The 27,444-nt window shown below is 41.8% G+C and overlaps 1 protein-coding gene across 1 annotated transcript; it reads left to right on the plus strand.

The window, feature by feature from the left end:
• Nucleotides 1–1,463: 1,463 nt before the first annotated feature.
• Nucleotides 1,464–25,272, plus strand: LOC117482845 (visinin-like protein 1). Its single transcript, XM_034131066.1, has 4 exons — nt 1,464–1,609; nt 19,712–19,887; nt 21,021–21,236; nt 24,226–25,272. Exons 2-4 carry the CDS (start codon nt 19,726–19,728, stop codon nt 24,421–24,423), a joined length of 576 nt encoding a protein of 191 aa, XP_033986957.1. The 5' UTR covers nt 1,464–1,609; nt 19,712–19,725; the 3' UTR covers nt 24,424–25,272.
• Nucleotides 25,273–27,444: the final 2,172 nt, after the last annotated feature.

Here is a 27,444-nt window from a genome sequence, read left to right on the forward strand (position 1 = left end):
GTACTTCTACTTTTACTCAAGTACCAGATCTGAGTACTTCTACTTTTACTCAAGTACAAGATCTGAGTACTTCTACTTTTACTCAAGTACCAGATCTGAGTACTTCTACTTTTACTCAAGTACCAGATCTGAGTACTTCTACTTTTACTGAAGTACAAGATCTGAGTACTTCTACTTTTACTCAAGTACCAGATCTGAGTACTTCTACTTTTACTCAAGTACCAGATCTGAGTACTTCTACTTTTACTCAAGTACCAGATCTGAGTACTTCTACTTTTACTCAAGTACAAGATCTGAGTACTTCTACTTTTACTCAAGTACAAGATCTGAGTACTTCTACTTTTACTCAAGTACAAGATCTGAGTACTTCTACTTTTACTCAAGTACACAGATCTGAGTACTTCTACTTTTACTCAAGTACCAGATCTGAGTACTTCTACTTTTACTCAAGTACACAGATCTGAGTACTTCTACTTTTACTCAAGTACCAGATCTGAGTACTTCTACTTTTACTCAAGTACCAGATCTGAGTACTTCTACTTTTACTCAAGTACCAGATCTGAGTACTTCTACTTTTACTCAAGTACCAGATCTGAGTACTTCTACTTTTACTCAAGTACAAGATCTGAGTACTTCTACTTTTACTCAAGTACAAGATCTGAGTACTTCTACTTTTACTCAAGTACCAGATCTGAGTACTTCTACTTTTACTCAAGCACCAGATCTGAGTACTCCTCCCACCTCCGCTCCTATGTACGTTCAATCTTGCGACTGACATAATTTCCAATGACGCTCAAACACCCCTAAACACAAATCTGTAACATAAATAACTAACGAAGAACATTTACTCAAGTAGGCTACTGTTCTGAAGTACATTTATGAGGTACTGATAATTACTGGCTACTTGTTTTCAGGTTCATATTATTAATACAAAAATGAAATAAACTAAAACATTATGATTGGCAATATTACAATTAATGAACGATATTTCATCCTTAACCAACGGCAGAATTAAAACGATGAACACATTAATGCATCACTAATTATAATCCTGTATAACATGTATTATTCCAAAAATGGCCACTTTGGATAACGAGTACCTTTATATTAAGTATATTTTGATGCTTATACTTTTGTACCTTTACTAAAGTATCATTTTGAATGCTTTTAATTGTATTCCTACAGTGTGGTATTTTACTTTTACTGAAGTATAACATCTGAGTACTTCTTGAAACACTGCATACACTCAAATCTCTCTCTCCCTCTCCCTATGTCTCGCGCGGTGCCACAGAAGGACGCGAGGGCACACATGCACGCGCACACGGCCACAGCGCGTCCATTGTTATTGACAAAGCAATCTGTCCAATCAGAGGAGGAGGACTCACCTTCGAACAGCTGCCTAGCCAATGGGGACGCGAGGGGAGGCGGCTTGTATGCAAATGTGTTGGCAGGGGAGACGCAGCGGTTCATTCATCTTATCCAGAGAGAGAGGTGAGTTAACACGAAGGTTATTCTACATGAGGGAGGGAGATCTGGACCAAAGCACAGCTGCAAAACAACCGAGAGGCTTTTATTTGTAGCAGTTTATTCGATTTCCAATCATCACAGGGTAAGTGGAAATCGTGTTTGTTATTTGCTCTTATCTGTTAATGTGTACATGTTAAAACAATGTGTCATAGATTACCTGACTTTAATTCCTAACTAAGAGAAACAATAAGTGATGAGACAGGAAGCCATGGATATTATTTTACTGGTCTGTTATCAGAGGTGTCTCTCCAGGAAGGGGGGATCCTTTAACCCTCTCAGTGTTACACTTATTATTTAATTATATTGTCTTATTTAGCTGTAAAGGGTTTCAATGTCTTGTACAAGGACACTCAGGGCTATACAGTCATTAAACCTGGGGTCATAGTCTGCTGTCGTCAGGATCAGAAATCCTTTTATAGTCCCACAGAGGGAGAATAAGCAGTGTGACAGCAAGGGGACAGTGCAGATATAAAGGGGAAATAAAGTTAGAAGAATATAACATATTAGATAAAGAGATAGGCATGTGTAAATACAACTAAAATGAAAATAAGTACACAACAATGGTTAAAAAACATGAAGAAAGCGGCACTTTTTTGACCATACAGTACGTGCCATGATGGAGCCACCGTGATCATGCTTGTGTTGTGCTGGTATGTGAAACATGTGGTGAGTCATTTGTAGAGCGCTATACATCCCAGATGGATGCATCAACTGTGTTTTTTCAGCATGGATCTGAAAAAATGCAGCCAGGGAAGTCAGTGCCATAATGTCCTTCATGCTCTGGGAGCAATCAAAGGATGAAGAAAAAAAAAAAAAGGCTACCTGTGTGTCGCACCATTGAAGTGGACTCTAGCTTTCTGTTCTGGACATAACAAGCATTTGAAATGAATGAAATGTGTGTTTATGTGTGCATGCCTGTGCTTCAGGGTCTAAAGGACAAGTGGAGAGTGCAGTCCTCCGCCACGGCCGTGAAGGTGAAACATAATGCGTTTATCCGCCCATGTGACTCAGATATACTCTCAAATGTAATGTGTTCGTTCTTGGTCCATGCTACAGCTCTCCACTAAGTTTCATGACAATTGAGCAAGTCGTTTAGTCGTAATCCTGCAGACCAACAAACTGCGCCCAAATCATCCTTTGCACATAGATCTAGGGTTAGTGAGGATTTGTGGAAAAGAAGCTTGTGGCTGCACTCAAATGTTGAGAGGAAACGGAGAGGAAAACATCAGGCTGCACAAGTGGTCTGTTTGCATCTGCATAATCCAGTCCACTGTGACTGACACCAGGTCGGCACAATCAATAGCACCAGCTTCACTGTGTGTGAGCGCGTCCACATCACTGGTTGCCTTCAGGCGGCTGTGCATCAAAGGGTCAGAGCAGATGAGTTATTGCATCATAGAAACTGACCGTGTGTGTGTGTGTGTGGGCACCTTGCTGGGTCTATACATATAGTGCAATGATTGTGTTCATATGCAAAACAAATGAGCAAAGCATCGCTCCATGATAGTTGGGCATCCATGACGCTTTGGCAGACGATGGGTGGCAGGATGCACATTGTTAAGTATTGTTATTTAAAACTGAGTCCATAGGTGATATAGACTATCAATACAGAATAGAGTTGCATGATACTAGAACAAATTGCATATTTATTTATTTTCCACAATGGATATTCTGTCTCTGATATGTGTCCCAAAAATGGACAGATAGTTTGTTTGACTTAGTTGCTCCAGACTTAGTTCTTCCCAAGGAGCGTGGCAGAGAGTCACTTTAGGCCCACTGGGCTTAATGTGTTGGAGTTAATTTGCCAACGTGACATCACACATCAGGCAATGTGAGTATAGCACATTGTAATGTTCATGCTTAAACATCAGCAGCCTAAATGCAGATATAAAACCGTGTTAAAGCAGTGTGATGGTTTGAAGTCTTGGCTTTTCACTAGGCTAAAGCATACAGGTGATGCTGTTGTGATTCATTTAATCCTCCAGAGAGTTTTTTCCCCACCTCTTCCTCCCAAACAAACATCACACTCTCACCTGTTGGGCTATTTTTATATCTTCTGTTTTAATATCTCTAAAGGCCCAATTAATAATGGTTTTCTGCATTTACATTGGGTTGATAACAAATATACAATATGTGTGTTTCTAAGCATCAGATAGATAGGTAGGTAGGTAGGTAGGTAGGTAGGTAGGTAGGTAGGTAGGTAGGTAGGTAGGTAGGTAGGTAGGTAGGTAGGTAGGAGGGTAGGTAGGTAGGAGGGTAGGTAGGTAGGTAGGTAGGAGGGTAGGTAGGTAGGTAGGTAGGTGTAGGTAGGTAGGTAGGTAGGTAGGTAGGTAGGTAGGTAGGTAGGTAGGTAGGTAGGTAGGTACTGTAGGTAGGTACTGTAGGTAGGTAGGTAGGTAGGTAGGTAGGTAGGTAGGTAGATAGAATAAATTAGCATTAAAAGTCAAGTTAAGAAATATATATTTGCAGAAACACACATTTCCAGTAACAAATATAATGCAGGATATTATTATTGTGCAAGAAATAACATCAGGCCTGATTCCAAGCTCCTTAAAACCTTTAGTGCACCACTATACCCGCCATTAAAGGTAGGGTAGGTAAGGTTGAGAAACCGGCTCGAGATACACTTGTTGTTATATTCCATGGAATGCTCTTAACATCCTGATAGCAATGAATATCTGAAGTGCTTTGACAAAAAATCCATAAATAAATATCATCTGTGGAAGCTGTAGTACTGTAAAAAGCACGACCAATCATCTGAGCCGGCCCGGCTAAAATAACTGGATGGCCTACCTGCCTGTCAGCCTTCCATCTGTGCACAAACTTATCTCGTGCCCTCATTGGTCATGTGCGCGTTCGTGTGTGTTGGAGGAGGGGCTCTGTGAGGAAGTGGCAGATTTTCTCCGGTTGTGTATTTTCAAATTCTAGCGCACTCGAGCCGGTTTCTCCAAAATGACCGACCCCACCTTTAAGTGATAATCCAAATAAAGACTGAGGTTTCACTATTTTTATTATTTTATGTCAACACTCCCATTGCTATTTCCATTTGATTTCCTCTCAAAACAGTTCATTATATTGTATATTCCTAATTCATCTCAACAGTATGGTGGCAGAAGTAGAGTGGCTTGTATACTAGCTCTAAAGCCTGTTACAACTCACCACAAAAACACTTCTACCACTGTGTCTTTGCAGGGATGCTCGACACAGCCACAGCACCGTGTTATTTACAATAGGAGGTTGAAAGATATTACGGTTACACTTAACAGCAGATCACTAGATGGTAAAACAGCTACTTCCTCTCTCCTGGAAAGACCCATTGATCCATATTTTGAGTACAATAACATCACCTATGAGCAACATGTTACACTACAATTCCTGTCTGTCTTTGCATGTGTGTGTGGTTTGTTTTGAGTCCCTTTCTTTTTCATTTTAGATGAAAGATGCTATGACACACACACACACACACACACACACACACACACACACACACACACACACACACACACACACACACACACACACACACACACACACACACACACACACGCTTTTTGTATCTCTTTCCCTCCCTTTGTAGCACCTCCATTCTGTGGTAAGCCAGGTGTGCTATGCATCTGTTTCATGCATCAGTAGCCCATTGTGTGCGTGTGACTGCGTGTGTGTGTGTGTGTGTGTGTGTGTGTGTGTGTGTGTGTGTGTGTGTGTGTGTGTGTGTGTGTGTGTGTGTGTGTGTGTGTGTGTGTAGCATGTGTGTGTCACTTGACTGATTGATTCAGCTATTCCCATCACATGCTTTATTACCCAGGGAGACAGATGTTGGAATATGAGGATAGATAGACAATGTGTGTGTGTGTGTGTGTGTGTGTGTGTGTGTGTGTGTGTGTGTGTGTGTGTGTGTGTGTGTGTGTGTGTGTGTGTGTGTGTGTGTGTGTGTGTGTGTGTGTGTGTGTGTGTGTGTGTGTGTGTGTGTGTGTGTGTGTGTGAGCCCATGGACCAGCTGATATGGGTTGATCAACAAAGCAGTGTTGAGTGAAGGAGTTTGGCATTATCATCGGACGCCGTTGATAGAGAGTCCTCCAGTGGAATGACAACAACACAATATAGTTAAATAGGAAGGTCGCGTACACCAGAAACTGTGGAGAGGGACTAATATTTGTAAATTGTTTCATCTATTAGTCATATTTTGGCTTTAAAATACATTTCCAAGAATGATTAGATGGAGAAACATGTTGAAGACGACACATTCTGCTCTTTTTAAGGGATATATTAGTTCGTGTCTCCATGCTTTAATGTTCAAAAAGCTCTTTATTTTCTCATACTGCCTGTGCTGCAGCACCTCTTTTCACCCTCTGTCTGAAACCAGAGGCCAGTCTGCTCTGATTGGTTAGCTGGCCGGCTCTGTTGTGATACAGCTGAATTGAAATGGTTTCCTCTCACAGTGTAAAGGGAAATGATGATACTGAAATGTTCCATAGGTGTGAATGTGGGTGTGAATGCCTTGGTCTGTCAGCCTTGTGAGAGACTGACAACCTGTCAGGTGATACCCTGCCTCAAGCCCAATGCATGCTGGGAAAGACTACTCTGAGTCACATGCATCTTGAGAACAATTGGTAGATAATTGGACGCTCATGGAGTCAATTACACATGTTTAGTTGAGTGCTTCCAATGCTTTCACTGGATATGTGATTACAATGGTTGGAAAAGTCAATGATTGATGGATTTTTGCCATTTTGAGTGCAGCGTTTCACTCCATGACACATAGAGTGGAGGAAATAAGTATTTGATCCCCTGCCGATTTTGTAAGTTCACCCACTTACAAAGAAATGAACAGTGTATCATTTTAAAGGTAGGTTTATTTTAACAGTGAGAGTAAGAATATCAAAAATAATACAAATACCTATTTCCCACAGTTAAATGCAAATCAATGTGTCTCTTTTATATAATGTATATTTCTTTTTGATATTCTTACTCTGTTAAAATAAACCTACCATTACAAAGAAAGACTGTTCATTTCTTTGTAAGTGGGCAAACTTACAAAATCTGCAAGGGATCAAATACTTCTTTCCTCCACTGTATATGAAAAAGGAGTTTCCCTTAACAATAATGTATTACAGAGCCCTTGATAGGGGACAGATACAAAAACAACAGCTCAAAAAACACATTTAAGTTGCACAAACAAACAAACAAACAATACTTAAACATCCAGACATGTTTTGAGCTGCTTTCGCCCGCTCACCTGTCGGCCTTTTGGGAGCCAATTATTTTTGTTTTGTCTGCCGTGGGTGTTGCATTTGTCGAGGTCAAGACACCAGAGGCCTGTACTACGAAGCCGGTTCAACCTAACCTGGATATGTTTGAGTTACCCGGTTTACCTAATCCAAAACAAACGCGCTCTCGCTAAACGGTCCTACCACGCTGGTTATCAACTCGTTAACTCAAGCCAGTTTTGCCCTTTCTAGTTAGGTGCACGTTCTCATAAAAGGGGTGGTATTTGGAGCGATCGACCAATCACAAACATGGAGAAGCGTACTGACAGCGCAGCGTCATACTTCCTGAATGAAAAGTGAACTTTAATATTAGTCAAATATGAAGAAGTTAAACTTTAAACATCCATGACTTAAACACTTTATCCAGGATCAAAGCCACATAGCTGCACCTGCAAGGTGAATACAGCTGGTAACAGAGAAAGTGTTTGAATGCGTACATTAACAGGTTTATGATATCACTGCCCCGTCTAAGACACGATCTGACTTTAATTACATTTGACTCGAGTGTTTCGTCAACTTAATGTGTTGCTTAAAATAATACTTCTGCATACAGTATGTGACACTGTGAGTGTTGCACGGCCAGATACGGCTCAGCTGACTCAGATAAGGAAATATATGATACATTATGATGTGATGTGATATGAATGATAATGGGAGACATCGACGTCTGCACTCACAGTGCCGCGGACTGTACTTAATGTTACTCTGATCCGGTTACTTATGTCGTGGCAGATATTTAAGTAAGCTTTCTTAACGCTAATGTTATAATAGTCAGATTGCTCTGAAGATGGGAGGGGATATTCTATTAATGTTCACGTTCACACAGTCAGTTGATTTCCTCTATCCTGTAATATGACTTGATATCTTTAAACTCTGCACACGGAGCTCTGATTGGTCAGCAGGCAGTGCTTTCACTGAGTTGATCTCTTAGCCTGGAACCTAACCTGCTCCGGACCAGGCTAGCCGTTCAGCATAAGTTACCATGGAGATCTAGCCCGCTAAGAAGTGAACCAGCGTCGTAGGACCGGAAAGCCAGAGTTTTCCCCTGAAGTTAGCCGGCTAAGCCAAAATCCGGCTTCGTAGTACAGGCCTCAGGCCTCTGCTTTTTCCCCATGCATTTGGTATGAAAACATGTTTTTTTCATGACCCAAACCTCTGTACACAGTCTGCTAAAACACATACATGGTTGGCATAAGATGAGCCTCTCTGTTGTCTGAGTTATGTATAAAAATGTGTCGCCTTCACTTAATTCAAAGGGGATTTCAAAAATAAGACGGGGCCAATGTGTTATTGAGTTAGTGCCAAAACAATTAGAGATGCCGGCAAACAAATCCAAAGCTTGTAGACTCTGAATTAACATGTCTTCAAACGTGAAAATAATTGGTTTGCAATGAAAAGAACAAACTGCTTTGTGCACTCAATATTCAACGGGCATACAACATATACTACTATAGGTAAAGGGGTCCTATTATGCTCATTCTCAGGTTCATATTTGTATTTCGTGTCTCTGCTCTGATTGGTTAGCTGGCTGGCTTTGTTGTGATACAAATACAAATATGAACCAAAAAATGCATATTATGTCCTCTTTCTTTCTGAAGAATAGCATTTGGAGGCTTCATTTAGATATTGCCGCAATTTGGAATAATTGTGCAGCATTATTTTAGATTTATTTAGCATTTTGCGCTGTAACTGATGATCCTTACAAGCAAACAACTCTTCTCCAGTGCTCCAGAAACAGGGTTATTGCCAGGTAGGTTCGCACATACTAGGAATTTGACTTGATGTCATGGTGCAACAAATCTTTTACACCGTAATAAAATATAGTTAAATAAAAATACAAATAAAGCAGTAATTTACATTTTTATGCTATGAATGCATTTTAGAATATAAACTATGAAATGTGAAATAAGAATATGTGCAGTAAGGAGTATGAACATTGTGTGCATTCATGTAATGCATTGTTCATACTCCTTACTGCACATATTCTTATTTCACATTTAATATAGGAAAGTGCATTTTTGTGCCTATTAGCATGTGTCTATGTGTGCGTTTGTGTCCGTGTGCCGGTATCTTTCCACTTCTTCCCGAGTCTAAAGGTGTCGCTGGAATATAATTAGCCACATTTTACGAGACTGTGCAGATCGATGGAGCACAGGACAGAAGCAACAGGCGGCGAGAGGAGCAGCTTTCAGACGCGAGTCACCCAGACTTCAGAGAATGTGTAACAATTGAACTGAATTGCAATGAATACAAACTGAAGTGAATGAATTATGCTTTGGGAGATAAAGGGTAGACCAGAGACTGATTCATAAGTGCACAGCGTCGTTTCGTCTCCCCAGGCTCTTCAGGGTCTTAAATTAGAGCTGCGTTTCTATAGCGATGCATCCTCCCAACTCCAGTCCCCAGAGAAATACAGTATATGTAGAAAAGGAAACAATGGGGTTCAAAGCAACACCTCATGGTCTTTCAAAACTCTCTAAATACCGAAATAATCATAATTTGTACTATATATTAAAAGGCTTTCTCTATTAATGAAAGCCAATTCGATTTTTGGATGTTAGAAAAACTGTTTATTTGACATTATAACTACTTGCTAATACTTCTACTTGGCTTTATTAGAACCGTTTAGGATCAGGGCGTTGTACCGTAGTTTAAATCAACGTCACGATATTAAGAATATTTCCAATTGTCTTAACAAAAGAAAGATGGGAGTGGGAGATATGGATAAAACATTCTATGACAGTAGCTTTTATGTATTTTTAGATGTGAGATTCATACTCAAATATGTTGTGATTTGGTATACATCTTGAACATGTAATTAAAGAACTGTTTTATATGTAATCCAACAGATGTTGTTGACAGTTTTTGGTCAATTCAGTGAATCAAATACTTGCTCACGTTGATGCAACTATTCAAAATTGCTGTGAGGGTGCTCATTCATTTAATCAACTTAGCCCACTGGCTTCAGCTAAAGTTGTTTAAGTAATTTATATTAAGGCAAGCCCTAGTCAAGTTACAAGTCTTTGGGCAAACTGAAAGTATATTGCAGGTCTTTTATGTTCAGTAGCGAACCATTTGGAAGTGGCCGTCTGAAGGCAGTGTTCGAAGAGTTGCTACCGAGTTTAGACCCGATCTATGTGGCTGCACAAAACTCTCTTGTTTCATTTGTTTATTAGGTCAAACATATCTTGTTTAGGGTTACAAATGATCTGCTATAGCAAGCATTTCTGTGACTTAGGTCTGACTCAAATTAAAATCTCAAGTCTGCAGCTCTGTAACCAAAGATTTAAGAAATAGCGTGGAAGCGTATCAAACAGCAACACTTCCCTTCTGACTGGCACACAAAACCTGACGCCATGTCAAACACTAAGGCTTCCTGAAACACAAAAGACATGATGTGTCCCCCAATAGCAGCGCCAAGCCAGCACACAGCTGGACCACATCAACTAATCAGCTGCTCAACGACACCATGGGTCAATGTCGAGTACGCTTCCTTGGTAGCACATGTCTTCCGAGTTACTTGCTTCAGAAGCGAGGCAAGAATACTTCCTGGCATTCGGAAAACAAAGAGTGGAACAGGCTAGCAAGTGTGCAGGTGTGCGTCATATGAGAGGCCCCGCCTCTTACATTTTCCGCCACAGATTTGGGGAAATTGGTCCGTGCGCAAAGCATTGTGGGGATTTTAAGACAGCGGAGTCTACACATGTGCAGCCTCGATATTGCTCGCACTCGATGACGTAGTATGCTTGAAATAGTGGCTCTGGAGCAGCTTTACTCAAGATTGAGAAACACCCCATGTGCTCTGAGGCACTACACACACTTTTAACCAAGCTTTCTACAAAATAACCTGTAGGACGAGCTCCCATTTGTTATGACCTGGCTCAAAAGAGGAGACACACCATATCAATGGTTAACAAAAGATGTTTATTTAAAGTGGACCTATCATGCTATATTATAATAATATAGTGTAGGTCCATACCTATATAAGGTATATTTATACTTTTTTTTTTTCAAAATACCAAACAGATCATGCATTTTAGCCATGCCTCATTTTGCTCAAATTGCGCTTTTTTACCCCTGTTTTAGCAAGAGCTGATTCAGTGAGAACAGCACCACCTACAGGCCTGGCATATGTACTACAGCGTCTCCAGCGCTTTCGAACGGCAATGGCCGTGGCTGTCTCCTCCTGATTGGTGGAGTTGGCCCAATAGCCGTAGCGCCACCGTCCTGACGTCAGGACAGTGTTCAAATCTGGATCAGTTTTTATCAGATCCGTTGCAGCCCCTTTTTTAGAGATTTGGGTATGGAGGAAAATAGAGAGGGTTGTGTTTTCTGACACTTGGTGAGTTCCCTGGAACACCGGGGACACATATTCATGTAGAAAAGACGTACACAAGTGCATTTTGCATGATAGGTCCCCTTTAAGTAAGTAATTCAAATTAACCAAATGAAAGAAGTGCAAAATGAGTAAAGCATGAGGTGTGGACGTCAGTGGTGTCAGTAGTGTAAATGCAGGGTGAGGGTTGCATGGACGTGTATGTGTGAGGGTGTTGAGGTGCACAAAGTAAAGCAACTGAAGTAAATACAGCATACTCAACAGAACCGGGTGGCTGTAGGAGAAAGCAGAGAGAAGCAGAGAGAGGCTTTAAGTAGCTGCAGGGCACCAGACCCAGATGCCCTGAGTTACTGCAAGCAAGGCTGGACACAGCACAGCCACACCCTCTCCAGATGAACCCACAGGGGCATCACACTAGTGATAAGCAATTACAAACCTTTCCCATTACAAAGGAGAATCTGATCTTCAGTATATAGCAGGTCATAAACAAACATAGACATTACCTTATGGAAACATATATTTGTATTGTAAGATATTGTATAGAGTCTATGGAATACAATTACTAGGACATCCATGCAGAAACAAATATGGCCCCTTCTCGTTTGTACTACTGCGACACATTTTGATTAGAACAAAATAAGGTTCCTCAATATCTGAGTAACCAGAGAGCATCATGGGAGATGTGTGAGACTCTTGCCAATATTCAGATTTTAAAATAAACCCCTTCTTTAAGCCAATAAATCAGCCAACCAGTTGCACCGTTACAGTTGGCAGATGGATTGTTTTTGATTGGCCGAAAGCCTCATCCGCTGTGAGCCGGGCATTTTCACTTTTGATGTTTTGGTGAACGAAGACTGTTCAGGGTGTGGTTTCACACACACACACACACACACACACACACACACACACACACACACACACACACACACACACACACACACACACACACACACACACACACACACACACACACACACACACACACACACACACACACACACACACACACACACACTTCAATTATAGCCTATTGATTGTCCTCCTATTGCTGCTGCAGTCCATTGTACTTTTTCCACTCACACAAAGGTTATTGCCATTGCAAACACACACACACACACACACACACACACACACACACACACACACACACACACACACACACACACACACACACACACCACACACACACACACACACACTTATCCACATGCATGATTCCCATTTTTTTGCTCTCTTTCCAACTCAATTACAGCTTTTGCCAGCTAATCATTTTCACACCAACGCACTCTCCCCCTCGGGGCTCGTTCAGTTAAGAGTATCTGAGCCTCATATTAATGACAGGGTAAGCCCGCTGCTTTCCAACCTGGTTCTGCTTTCTCGTGTTGCCTCTTGCTGCGAGGGTGCGGAAAGGAAAAATAATATAAGGTTTTAAGATAGACCATTCTTTTTTCACATAAGGCGACTTTATTTATTGTCATTTAATTTCTGGGCTTCAAATAAAGACAGTTTTCTTTATCTTTTATGAATCTCCGTCTATCTGTTGCCTCGAACAGGTGCTGGTCGAGTATCACCAAATCGAACCTGGTATTGTTTTTATGTCTTGGTTTGTCCAACAGGCCAAAATGAAGTTAATTATATTACATTTATAGAGAAATTAACCGAATCTTCACAAGCAGGAACTAGGAATTGTTTGTGTCGTCACACACAATGTATGATATCATTAATATAACCCTAACCCTTCATAAAATACGACGACGGATATATGAAGGTTCAAACCTAAATAGCTAACCTGAATAGTTAATCTAAAGAAATGACATGTTGTACAGCCCCACGTGACAGTGATGAAAACCACAAACCATTTGCAAGGGGTTTAGTTATTTGCAATATTTATAATCTTACTGATTGTTCAGGGTTCTTGTGGTCATTAAAAACCTGGAAAAGTCATGGAAATTCAAAAAGCTAATTCCAGGCCCTGGAAAAGTTATGGAAACAATATTTTTCCCAAAGTTTTGGAAAAGTCATGGAAATGTAACTAAAGTTGCATCAAATATAATTTATATTTTATCTAATCCCCGAAATAGTAATACTATAATGATAATACATGCTGTATCGTATAGTAATGAAACCTAAAATGGCATTTAACTGTCGAGGTATTTTGCTGGTGAGAGATTTTAGTTGCTTTAGCGTGAAGAAGCTAGTAAGCCTATTTGATTTGTTTTAGATAGGCACAACATGTTTCAGATGCAGACCTTATTTTCCTGTTCCATGTTCAAATAAACCATTTTCAGTGGAACCGCTGAGAAAGAGTCATTTATTTGGTCATGGAAAATGAGGTAAAGGTCATGGAGAAGTCATTGAAAATCATTGGTGAAAAAGTGTATGAACCCTGATTGTTAGTTTTTTTGTTATGTGACGGATGACTTATGCCCGAGACTGAATTGTTGTTGTGATGCAATACGATTTTTGATTTCGGCAAGACCTGAAATCCCTCAAAAAATACTGCAATGTAATTTTCCAGAATTCATATCCTGCTTTTTTTGAGTGATGCAAAACAGGTGTATTGAAACGATGTCGCTTCCTATTATGGGAATTGTGAAACCTCAGATGTCACTGTGAGAAAAACCACTCCCTTTAATGTATGTCACTCATGGCCAAGTGCTTTGAGCAAACTGCCATTGCCATAAGCTTCATTTCTTCTGACACACAACCATGTTTGACTCTCTTATCCAATCACCTAGATTGCCATCGTGCTGGAAACACAGTGACACACAGCCTCAGATTCCACTCGGTGTTTACTCTCAGTCTGACGGCTGGAATGAACATGCGTAGAAGGCCCTCAATAAGAGACGTCCTTCTCTATTGAACGCCTGTTGAAACAATTTTCTTCCATCTTCCATCTTCATCCCCTTTCCCCTCCTCATCCCTCTACCTGTCCGTCCATCTGTCTCCTCGCTCGGAGGTGTGAATCCAGAGGGAATTATCCTCCCTACCGTATTTATTTTCCCACTTTCTACTCTTATATCATTTAATAGTCCTGTCAATGTATGAGTGTGTATGTGTGTGTCGAGTTTGAGAGAGTGTGTGATGTCCTGTTGTCCATGTAGTGACGTGGACAGACTGTGAAAGACGTGCACAACAAAAGCACGTTACCAGGCCGATTGATCCATTTGGATGGGTGTGGGGAGCAGAACATTAAGTGTTTTGGGAATAAAGCTATTTAATTTCAGCACTTGAGGCAGTGGCTATGAATGCACATGTAGGAGCCCATATGGTTTCCTCTGGGATTAAATCCTTTGAAAGGTTGTTATGGGTTTACATTTCAAACTCGGTTGGGTGTTGTTGTCCTGAAGCTGGTTCAAAGATACCAGGCTATTGCTGCACTTGCTAAACATCAACATTATTCTGTTTATTCCAACAATTATTACAATCGGGAATACCAAAACCAAAACAACGCGCTGAAAGGTGCCAACACGCTCAATAAACCTGAGGAGAACTGCAGAGATGGGTTATTTCACATCTTAGATCTAGTCATTTGATCCATTGTTCTTATGAAAATGTAGATTAGTGTAGCTCTACTGTCATTTTTAAGTCAACTTATAAACCTGTAACGCTGCGTAGATACCAGCGACGTGCAGTCAGTGGAGGCAGGGGAGGCAGAGCCTCACCTGTCATACTCCAATGTAACGGAAAAACAATTAAAGAAAAACTAAATAATAATAATAATAAAATGTCTCCACTGATCTTGTGTAAGTGTGATTTCTGTTTGATTCCAATCGCATTTTATAGTCAAAATCAGCAATTTTGCCGAGCTCCGCTACGGGAGCGATGAGAAGTGAGGCAGGGACGAGCACTGCCTCACGTAAGCCCACAGTAACTTGCTGGAGCGCGGGCACTAATTTAGCGCGGCCACTTATTTAGTGAGCGCGCTCAAGCCAGTTACTGTGGGGTGAGGTGAGGCACAGATGAGATCTGCCTCACCTCAGAATGCGTCACCCCACAGAAACTGTCTGGAAAGCGGGCCCTAAGCGCATGCCTGTTCCCATCTCACTGTAGGTCACCAATGTAATGTATGTAGATCCCTTTATTACATTTATCCTCGCCATCCATAGTCTCTAAATAACTTATTTCACGTATATATGATATTTAGGCTCGCTGGTCTCATCGTACAACGGCGATTTTGGGTATCCTTTTGTTGATCGGTCTGTTTAAAATTAATCATAGCATCAGACTAAAAAAGCTTTTGAAAATAACAGAATATTTCGATTAAGGTCAAAATATAATATTTGTAAATCTGACTCTGAAAGAGTCAGTGCCTCACCAGCCATGAACCTCACCGCACGTCACTGGTAGATATTATCCACAATTGGTGCCAATTCTCTGACATGTTTCCTGTAGCTTTTTTCCGTGGATGTGGCTCTTTTTATGGCAGGTTAAAAAATGTAACATCTCCATTAGCACAACCACAGACCTATCATGCAAAATGCACTTTGTGATGTCTTGTATAAAGATGTGTCCCCGGTGTGTCGGGGAACTCACGCAGCGTCAGAAAATAAAACCCTCTCTCTTTTCCTCCGTACCCAAATCTCTAAAAACGGGGGAACAACGGAGCTGATCCAGATTAGCGTCCGATATGACGTAATATCTGAAATGTGGACCCACGGCCCTATCAGAAACGTTGCTATCAGAAACAATGCCCGACTGTTTTGGACGTAATATGGTCGGTGTTTACATTAGCATGGCTAACACTCAGAGCTAACCTGTACTGGAGAGCATGTGTGTGAAGAAGCAGGAAATAAAAAGGAACTCACCTTGTGGTATAACCGGCAAGAGAGAAAGCCTTTGAGCTCCATACTGTTTCAGAGAGAATCCTTGATAATCCATGATATGGCGTTTCATCACCGCAGAATCTGCCGGTAGAATCTCCCGCATAAGCTCCACCCCCTCTTTTTCATAATTTTTTTTTTTTTAAATCAGCACTTTTGAAACAGGAAGTGAAACAGAGGGATATGAGGCATGGCTAGAATGGGTGATCCGTTTGGTATTTTGAGCAAAGCAATTCATAGACATGTTTTTTATATATTTGTATATATCTGAGACCTATGCTATTGCCTAAAAATAGCATGATAGGTGACCTTTAAATCATTAAAGCAATTGTAGTCGTGAACAGGAACTCAGATGCCTGGATCCAGTCTACATTAACAGGTACTCAAAGAGCCCATATTTAATGCATTCACATTGTCTACGATATGACAAGCATTTGTTAAAGCAATGAATTAAGCATTATCATCTTCATTGCAGGCACCATTTGAGTTTATCTGTACTCTGAAAGCATCGCATTGGTGCCACAGAGATTGTATTTATTTGCTAATCCAAGAACAATAATGGTAGCTTCCAATTCCTGAACAGTCTCCAACAATAGGTTTCTGCCTCAGTAAGATGAGCTGATGCAGACTTTAGCACCTGACTGGCGTTAGATCTGGGAACAATTCGAAATAAACCAACGGGTTGCCTGTTTTCTGATGTGAGCAGTGTTGATTTAGATGTATTTTCCAGTGTGCTTTCTCGCCTGGCTAGTCACAGGAAACTCTATTATCTGCTACGTTTGCTTCCCTGACAGAGGGATAACATCTCATCTGCTGCAGAAAGAAGCGTGACATGAACTCTGTGGAGTTTTGTGTGTTTGTGTGTGTGTGTACTAAACAAACCCAGCGCTTGTGGCATGAGTTGGGACGCTTGTGTTCGTCTTTGTTGATGCAGCCAGAGCCGCCTGAATGGACACCATCAATGATTCAGAGATAGTTAAACTTTCATTTTCAATGTCTGCGGCTCGAGGCAAAGACTTATACACATTGAAGACAGCGAGGGGAGTGAAACACCTTCAGTGTATTGATCCCTCCTCAGTGACCTCCTTCCTCTCAGGGGAAAATGGTAGGTGATCACAACATGAACACCTTGGTAGTGCAACAACGTCTACCTCCATGCTGCATTACTTAATAGGAAACTGTGTGTGTACATTTTTCTAAGCACATATTTGTGTGTATGTTTTGGAATCTTTTGTTTTTTAAAAATCGATGCCATGTCGTTGAACAGCATCTCCCTACACATCACGTCTTTAAAGAGGCCCTAATATGCTTTCTGGGGTTCTCCCTTTCCTGTAGTGTGTTATAAAGGATTGTGTGCATGTAAATGGTCTGTAAAGGCTACATTCCCATCCATTGGACTCCTTTGTTTACCTCCACAACACTTGTACTTCTATTGGCTAGCGCTCCAACATATTGTACTTGATCTTCTGGCCGTTCACAACAGACCAATCAGAGCAGACTGGGCTCTGGTTTCAGACAGAGGGTGAAAAGAGGTGCAGGCATGATTTTTACTCGTTAAGTTCAAGAGTAGCTCATTAAAGTCAGAACAAGACCTTTCTCTGCAACGGGGGAACTTGTGAAATGTACATGACATCAAATTGTTATTTCCATTATTTTGGTGACATGACTATAAAACCATTTTCTTGCTTGGCACCATATTGGAAATAAGTGTTTTCACTTGAACACGTTGTCCTTTGGATATTTTAGATTATTTGTCTGAAAATATGCAAAATCAATCAATCAGAGTGCTTGCCTGTTTAGACAAATGGCTGTTAGAATAACTTTACCTCGGAAAAACAGTGAGTCATTCCTCTGAAGGGAACCGGTCCTGGAAATTAAACACTTTCAATTGCTTTTTGATGGTTCACTCTGACGCTGGGTTCTGTTATAAACACGGTAAAAGCTGAAGCTATTTCCAGCTATGACGATGTTGGAAGATGTTTGTATTGTTCAGGACTGCAGTGATGATGCCCAGCTGGATGCACCTGCTTTTATATTCGTCATCCAGGCACGCACAACAGCAGGATTCATCTCTGACAAAGAAAAACATTCAATTTTGTATTTTAACTTTGAAAGATCACAGGTGCCCTTTCCAAAGCAAGATACATCTAGAACGTCTTGTCTCTGCTTTATTGCTTTTCCTCTAGGGTCAGCTCTTGTACAGCACCTCCTGTTTTCTCATGGGAATAAAATGTGTGCACTTTGCGGTGACTTGGATTTGAGTTGCTTCCCTGTGGATGACTCACTAGGTGATATTTCCGCCTCTATACTGCCCCTACACTCTCTCTGCTATTTAGGAGGATTTGTGGTGGCTAGGCTCGACTTGACCTGGTGTGAAAGCTGTCAGACAGAGGTGGCGTCATGAAGGCACTCACTGCAGTGGTGCTCAGCCGTGTGTGTGTGTGTGTGTGTGTGTGTGTGTGTGTGTGTGTGTGTGTGTGTGTGTGTGTGTGTGTGTGTGTGTGTGTGTGTGTGTGTGTGTGTGTGTGTGTGTGTGTGTGTGTGTGTGTGTGTGTGTGTGTGTGTGTGTGTGTGTGTGTGTGTGTGGTGTGTCAGACAGAGGTGGCGTCATGAAGGCACTGCAGTGGTGCTCAGCCGTGTGTGTATGTGTGTGTGTGTGCGTGTGTGCGTGTGTGTGTGCATGTGTGTGTGTGTGGTGTGGAGCCAGGCAGGCTAATGGGCCATTTTATTAGCCAACAAAGCAATGATGCTTTTACGATCTTAGCTCACACAGGAATTATATGAGTCATTATAAAAATGGATAGAGCTTTTGTAGCATAACAATTTGTATGTGAACTGCTTTAACTCAACATTTTAACACATCATTCAAACAGATGATTACATTTGTCAAATGGAGATTTTCTTTTTTATATATTATAGTGGACAGTGCACAATTTACCGGGATTAGCATTACAGCTAATTGGAATTTGCACACCGAAAACAACTGAAAGCAGGCAACTGAACTGAACTGGGAAGCTGTAGAGTTGGTGATTTAGTTCAAATATCTAGGCTGGATTATTTGTATTTTTTTATGTGGAAATAGGAAACTGAACGGGGTGCTGCTTTCACAACAAAATGCTAATTGTCCAATTGTACAGCAGGCTTCGTAGAGTTTCTGGATGTTCTTTGCATGAGTTTGCCAAAGTTTCTTGATGAGTGCCATATCTTAAAGATTCCTAGATATAAGACACCAGTCTAAAAACTGCTTGAAACCCTCCATAATGAGCACAGTGTGTCTTCTAAAGACATGGCAGCGATATATATTGTATAACAATGCCATTCATTTCTCAGTTACTTCTGCTTTCCTAGTTTCATAACCTTATAACACTTTATCATCTGCATACATTTGTGTTTGAACTTCCAGAAAAGCTAAATGAATGTAATTCATTTGGATCTGTCAGTGGTGTTTTTTGGGAAAACTCTAGTTATTGTGCCTTTAATAGTCAAATAGGTTCACTTTTCAAGGCATATACAGTATGAGAAGAAGACATGTTAGTCGGTAGGATTACATGTCCAACCAAATCAGAGGTATGTTTTGTCAGACAAAGGCACATAAACACATGCCTCTCTGAGTGCATCTGCGCAGGTAATTCGTTGTTTGCATGCGTCCCACCTGAGCCCTGTGCTGTTTCAACAACACAAGGCTTTACTGCTGTTGCTGTGGTTTGTCTAGCACCTCCTCACCCTCTCTCTCTCTCTCTCTGCCCTCCTCCCCCCAGAGAGGTGAAGCATCATGGGGAAACACAACAGTAAGCTGGCCCCGGAGGTTCTGGACGACCTGACCAAGAACACCGAATTCAACGAGGCTGAGCTGAAGCAGTGGTACAAAGGTTTCCTCAAAGACTGTCCCACCGGCATCCTCAACCTGGAGGAGTTTCAGCAGCTCTATGTTAAGGTAAGGGGGGAGGAAAGAAAGTGGCATGAAGCTGAGGAAGAGAAATCACGGGGGTTTAATATGCAGTAATAAGCAGGGCTAGAGAGTGTACACATTGTGGGGAAACACAGTGTTTTCCATAGCAGTTGCCTGCAGTGGAAGTTGTCTTTTCCACATAGTTATATCAAAAGTGACCTCGTAGATGACTCACAGCATTGTTGGGTTCTGGGGGATAAACCTCTATTTATGCCTGTAACTCCTTTGGACAATATATATATATTGTATATCATACAAATACAAACCAATTGCAATATATGTCCGCTTTGATCATGCAATTTTAAAAATGGTGCTTCTTTACATCAGGCTGCAAATCTACACGTTATTGGCGTAATATTGATAGTGTGTGTATGGATTGAAGTTCAACAGTAATTAGATAGATAGATAGATAGATAGATAGATGGATGGATGGATGGATGGATGGATGGATGGATGGATGGATGGATGGATGGAGGATGGATGGATGGATGGATGGATGGATGGATGGATAGATAGATAGATAGATAGATAGATAGATAGATAGATAGATAGATAGATAGATAGATAGATAGATAGATAGATAGATAGATAGATAGATAGATAGATAGATAGATAGATAGATAGATAGATAGATAGATAGATAGATGGATACTTTATTGCAGAAGGCAGGAATGTTTTCCTGTACCTGTTTTTGTGAATTACAGTAAAGTTTCATTTTAAAGTCCCCAAATTGCAGCACTTAATCTTTAAAATGTGTCCTTCAACTAAGAACATTCCCTGTGCAGTTGGACACAGCATAAGCGTTGTTATTAACGCTTAAGTTAAAGATGAATTCTTAAATGTATTGGGTTTTGTGAACCATTCGACCACAAGGACCACAACATTGCTGCAGGCTTTGTTGTACTTGAGGATGATTGGCAGTGAGAGTGGGAAGAATACACCAGCATGCAAGCATCGATTTTCCACACAAGCAACATGTATTCAGACCGGCCCGAAAACATAAACCATGTAATCATGTTCACAGCTGAGGGTCCGACTCAAAAGGGTCTTTCAAAGCAATCAAGCCCAATACAACTGATGCTGTATGCGTCACCTCTTTTTTTCTCTTTCTCACTCAGTTTTTCCCGTATGGTGACGCTTCAAAGTTCGCCCAGCATGCATTTCGGACGTTTGACAAGAACGGCGATGGGACCATCGACTTCAGAGAGTTCATCTGCGCTCTGTCCATCACCTCCAGGGGAAGCTTCGAGCAGAAACTCAACTGGGCCTTCAACATGTACGATCTGGACGGAGATGGGAAGATCACTCGACAGGAGATGCTGGAGATCATCGAGGTTTGTGTTTGCCTGGAGGGAATCAGTGTGTGCCGCAGAATATTCAATGTAGGAACTCGTTGGTGAGGTTTTACTGGTTCTATAGAATAGAATTGGGAGGGATGAAACCCTCTGTAATGGTCACACATGCAGAGCACACAGCAGACACAGTGACATTTGGCCTCTGCATTTAACCCATCCTAGAACCAGGAGTCTAGTACCAGGAGTCTAGTACCAGGAGTCTAGTACTAGGAGTCTAGTACTAGGAGTCTAGTACTAGGAGTCTAGAACCAGGAGTCTAGTACCAGGAGTCTAGTACCAGGAGTCTAGTACTAGGAGTCTAGTACTAGGAGTCTAGAACCAGGAGTCTAGTACCAGGAGTCTAGTACCAGGAGTCTAGTACTAGGAGTCTAGCACCAGGAGTCTAGTACCAGGAGTCTAGTACCAGGAGTCTAGTACCAGGAGTCTAGTACTAGGAGTCTAGTACTAGGAGTCTAGTACTAGGAGTCTAGTACCAGGAGTCTAGTACCAGGAGTCTAGTACCAGGAGTCTAGTACCAGGAGTCTAGTACCAGGAGTCTAGTAATAGGAGTCTAGTACCAGGAGTCTAGTACCAGGAGTCTAGTACTAGGAGTCTAGTACTAGGAGTCTAGAACCAGGAGTCTAGTACCAGGAGTCTAGTACCAGGAGTCTAGTACCAGGAGTCTAGTACTAGGAGTCTAGTACTAGGAGTCTAGAACCAGGAGTCTAGTACCAGGAGTCTAGTACCAGGAGTCTAGTACCAGGAGTCTAGTACTAGGAGTCTAGTAATAGGAGTCTAGTACCAGGAGTCTAGTACCAGGAGTCTAGTACCAGGAGTCTAGTACCAGGAGTCTAGTAATAGGAGTCTAGTACCAGGAGTCTAGTACCAGGAGTCTAGTACCAGGAGTCTAGTACCAGGAGTCTAGTACTAGGAGTCTAGTACCAGGAGTCTAGTACCAGGAGTCTAGTACTAGGAGTCTAGTAATAGGAGTCTAGTACCAGGAGTCTAGTACCAGGAGTCTAGTACCAGGAGTCTAGTACCAGGAGTCTAGTAATAGGAGTCTAGTACCAGGAGTCTAGTACCAGGAGTCTAGTACTAGGAGTCTAGTACTAGGAGTCTAGAACCAGGAGTCTAGTACCAGGAGTCTAGCACCAGGAGTCTAGTACTAGGAGTCTAGTACCAGGAGTCTAGTACTAGGAGTCTAGTACTAGGAGTCTAGTAATAGGAGTCTAGTACTAGGAGTCTAGTACCAGGAGTCTAGTACCAGGAGTCTAGTACCAGGAATCTAGTACCAGGAGTCTAGTACTAGGAGTCTAGTACCAGGAGTCTAGTACCAGGAGTCTAGTACTAGGAGTCTAGTAATAGGAGTCTAGTACCAGGAGTCTAGTACCAGGAGTCTAGTACCAGGAGTCTAGTACCAGGAGTCTAGTAATAGGAGTCTAGTACCAGGAGTCTAGTACCAGGAGTCTAGTACTAGGAGTCTAGTACCAGGAGTCTAGTACCAGGAGTCTAGTACCAGGAGTCTAGCACCAGGAGTCTAGTACCAGGAGTCTAGTACCAGGAGTCTAGTACCAGGAGTCTAGTACTAGGAGTCTAGTACCAGGAGTCTAGTACCAGGAGTCTAGTACTAGGAGTCTAGTAATAGGAGTCTAGTACCAGGAGTCTAGTACCAGGAGTCTAGTACCAGGAGTCTAGTACCAGGAGTCTAGTAATAGGAGTCTAGTACCAGGAGTCTAGTACCAGGAGTCTAGTACTAGGAGTCTAGTACCAGGAGTCTAGTACCAGGAGTCTAGTACCAGGAGTCTAGCACCAGGAGTCTAGTACTAGGAGTCTAGTACTAGGAGTCTAGTACCAGGAGTCTAGTACCAGGAGTCTAGCACCAGGAGTCTAGTACTAGGAGTCTAGTACTAGGAGTCTAGTACCAGGAGTCTAGTACCAGGAGTCTAGTACCAGGAGTCTAGCACCAGGAGTCTAGTACTAGGAGTCTAGTACTAGGAGTCTAGTACCAGGAGTCTAGTACCAGGAGTCTAGCACCAGGAGTCTAGTACTAGGAGTCTAGTACTAGGAGTCTAGTACCAGGAGTCTAGTACCAGGAGTCTAGTACTAGGAGTCTAGCACCAGGAGTCTAGTACCAGGAGTCTAGTACCAGGAGTCTAGTACCAGGAGTCTAGCACCAGGAGCAGTGGGCAGCTATTGTACAGCGCCCGGGGAGCAATGGGAGTGAGGGTGTCCGGTGCCTTGCTCAAGGGCACCACGGCAGGGCAGGAGGTGAACTGGGACCTCTCCAAGTAGCAGTCCACACTCCATATTTTAGGTCTGGTCGGGGACTTGAACCGGCGACTCTACAGCTCACAGTCCAAGCCCCGACTGACTGAGCCACTGCCGGACACTTTAGGCAGAATATGAGTTATCCCTTGTATGCAAAATGGCCAAAATGACAGACTTTTTGGGGTGGTTTTGTGCCTCGTTGTGGTCATTATTTGTCATTTTATGGTAATTCCACGTCACTTTGTAGTCATTTCCTGTCTACTTGTGGTCATTTGGTGACTCTTTGTAGTAGTGTTGCATATCAGTGTGGTCATTGTGTGTCTCGTTGTGCTAATTTTGTCGTCATTTTGTCTCTTCTTGCAGTCGTTTGCATGCCTTTGTAGTCATTTTGTGAACTGTTGTGATAAGTGTGTGTCTTCTTGTGGCCATTTGGTGTATCCTAAATGTTGCTGTGGGTATCTTTGTGTTTGATTACAGCTGTTTTCATTTTTTTGTAGCTGTTTTGGTGTTTTAGTAGAGTTTGTGTGTCCCTCCGTAGTAATTCTATTTTTGTTTGTCACTTTTTGAGTCTATTCGTGCTTGGTACATTTGATAAGTAAAGGCCAGGAGGGCACCTGACAGGGAGACCGGTTCAGTAATCCATCCATGACTGCTCCTTTAGGTGAAATCCTTTCTTTTAATGACAAAATCTCACATTTATTGTTTCTCTCCTTCTCCTCAGGCCATCTACAAGATGGTCGGCACTGTGATCATGATGCGGATGAACGAGGACGGGCTGACCCCTCAGCAGCGTGTGGACAAGATCTTCTCCAAGATGGACAAGGACCACAACGATGAGATCAGCCTGGACGAGTTCAAAGAAGCCGCCAAGTCCGACCCGTCCATCGTCCTACTGCTGCAGTGTGACATGCAGAAGTAGAGAGAGGCATGGGGGGAGACAGGAAGGGAGGGAGTGGATGGATGGGGGATGAGTTGAACTGAAACAAGAGAAGGGAGGAGGATGAGAGGAGGGAGGAGAGAGGAAGGAAAGGGAGGGATGCAGATTTTGGGAGGAGGCGGAGGAGGTCACGCTTATTCCTTATTTGAGGCAGTGATGACTGGCAAAAAGCTGTGTTTGAATAACATTGGACATCCGATTGATGCCATTCTTTTATTTCCAGTACAGGTGAGCTGTACACACTGACGCACTTTTACTACCAAATTTCCCCAGACATTGCACATGTGTCCTAATTTCCCCAAATGACTAATCAGACCATCATTCTTAATTATATATTTCCAAAGCAATTTGCTTCCAATTTACTCAAGTAAACATGGATTTCACAGGTTTTTCGGGGGAGATATGCTCATTTGCTTTCCTTTTGAGAGTTAGATTAAAAGATTGATACCACTTAAACGACAATGGGACTATTTGAAAAAGCAGCAATGGCATTAAACCAACACAGGGTTTGTTGTTTAGTCCACATGGTCCAGCTAGAGGGACAAGAGAGAAGCAAATGGTATGCTGACACAGAGAGAATTAAATTAATAAACAATATGCGCAGGTGTTATTAGGTGTCCATATGCTAGAACTCGCACGTGGATCTTACAAGAAAAATAGACTTTAGAAGCCCAGATCAAACTGACCCCTCTGCATGTGTTAGTGTGTGTGCAGTAGTTCCTCAAACGCCAAATCCAGAACCAGTTGTGTGGCTTTTAAAGAAAGACTACAGCACACTGTCCACTCGCTTTATTCTCTATAATAAGCATGAGTCAGGCAGGTGATGAATGTCTGAGAATACTGATGTGCTGCTCAGTGCCTGAAGCATTTCACACGTGCTCACTAAATCAATATCTTATCAGAATGATTATATGTCTTTTATTAAAAGGACACCTAATTAGGTTAGAATATAGCCTTATCTGGCATTGAACATGACGTCTACATGGCTCGCTTCGTGATTAGCTTTACGTCAATGCTACAGTTTCATTGGGCAACAGGAAATAATCATTTGACATTCAACTTCACATTTGTAATGACTATTTCTTGTCTAAAATGACATAAATTAAGCAAATTAAACCAGCAGTCTGTAATAAATCAAAGCTAAATTATTCAGAAAAAAGCTATTTTTAGTATTTCATTAACAGGTTTAATTAAGGTTTTATCTTAGTTTTAATTAATTTTGTATTACTATTTATATAATTTAAAGTGGACCTATCATGCTATATTATAATAATATAGTGTAGGACCATACCTATATAAGGCATATTTATACTTTTTTTTTTTCAAAATACCAACAGATCATGCATTTTAGCCATGCCTCATTTCGCTCAATTTGAAAAATGTTAGCTCTGTTTTTGCAAGGGCAGATTCAGTGAGAACAGCACCACCTACAGGCCTGGCATATGTACTACAGCATCTCCAGCGCTTTCGAACGGCAATGGCCGTGGCTGTCTCCTCCTGATTGGTGGAGTTGGCCCAATAGCCGTAGCGCCACCGTCCTGACGTCAGGACAGTGTTCAAATCTGGATCAGTTTTTATCAGATCCGTTGCAGCCCCTTTTTTAGAGATTTGGGTATGGAGGAAAATAGAGAGGGTTGTGTTTTCTGACACTTGGTGAGTTCCCTGGAACACCGGGGACACATATTCATGTAGAAAAGACGTACACAAGTGCATTTTGCATGATAGGTCCCCTTTAAGTTATTACATTTCCACATTGGTATACGTGCATTGGATACGTTCAACTGTGTCTCTGCATCAAAAAAAGAAAAGAAATCCATTTCGATTCTTGTGCAGCAAAACTGGACGGACACAGAAACCTATAATCAAGAAATTGTAGCAACAGAAGGGGCCACTAGTACAGCGTTGAGTGCGGATAATCAGGACAGTAATTATGGCCAAAGGACAGCAACGGTATTTCTCTGAAAGGGCAAACCTGCCTCCATTATTCATTCTTGTTTCACATGAAAAGCTAAAACTAGCCTTCTGTCCTCTTTTGTCTCCCAATGTCCTGCTATCCCCCCTTTTTCTTCTTCCTCCCTAAATGTCAGAGAGGAAACGCTTTGATAGTCGGTGGAGGGCGAGGAACTTGCTGCACTCAGCTCAGATCTAAAATCAATTTGCAAAAGGTTGAAGAGGAAGCCTTGGTGGTTAATGTTTGTTTACAAGTGCTCACCTGTTTGTGAACGTGAATGACGGCAGATAGCTGAACAGTTTGAAGCTGTTAGTAACGGCCAACTTCAAAACGTATCTATTCCATCGGATCAACATGGGAGAGAGTTAGTTCAAAGGCTAGGAGGTGGTTAGCTTAGCACAAAGACTGAAAACACACAGAAAGCAAAGTCGTTACAGCTTGTAATGACTGATTAATCATTGCTGATAAAACCTAGCTAACTTTTTTTCGCAAGCTAAGCTAACTGTCCTCTGGTTGTAGCTTTACAATTAGAATATAAACTCTTAAGTGCTATTCACCTTCTCATCTTACTCTTAAATTTAGCACATTTGTGTGAACAGACAAGCGTCTAAGCTAGTTGAAATGTTACGACTTGAGGGAAAAAGTCTCGTAACAGTGAGATTAGCATAGCTACAGGCACAAGGCAGCAGCCATTGTTGATGGCAAACTAAATAAACGTTGCTATACATGTCCGCCTAACGATGGCCTTTCTTGCTTTGTATAAGTTGTTGGCTACCTCCATTAGCTTGTTGGAGGAGCTGAGACTCAAGATTTCCCTTGCCAAAAATGGGGCGAAGCCTGCGAGCTAGTTCAGGCAGTCACCTCGAGCACCAATGATACATTAACACGTGACGCACCTCGTCCCTCTGACAACCAACCAAACACATTCTCCTAAACATGCCGCTCTATTGAAGCTGCCAGGTCTGCCTGCCTCTGCCTCGCTATGTTGCTGCTGCTGTGTTCACTTGCTACTGCTACGTTCATGTTCCTGCTGCTGTGTTTCATGTTGCTGC

This window comes from Trematomus bernacchii, unplaced genomic scaffold, assembly GCF_902827165.1.
Source record: "Trematomus bernacchii unplaced genomic scaffold, fTreBer1.1, whole genome shotgun sequence".
NCBI lineage: Eukaryota > Metazoa > Chordata > Actinopteri > Perciformes > Nototheniidae > Trematomus > Trematomus bernacchii.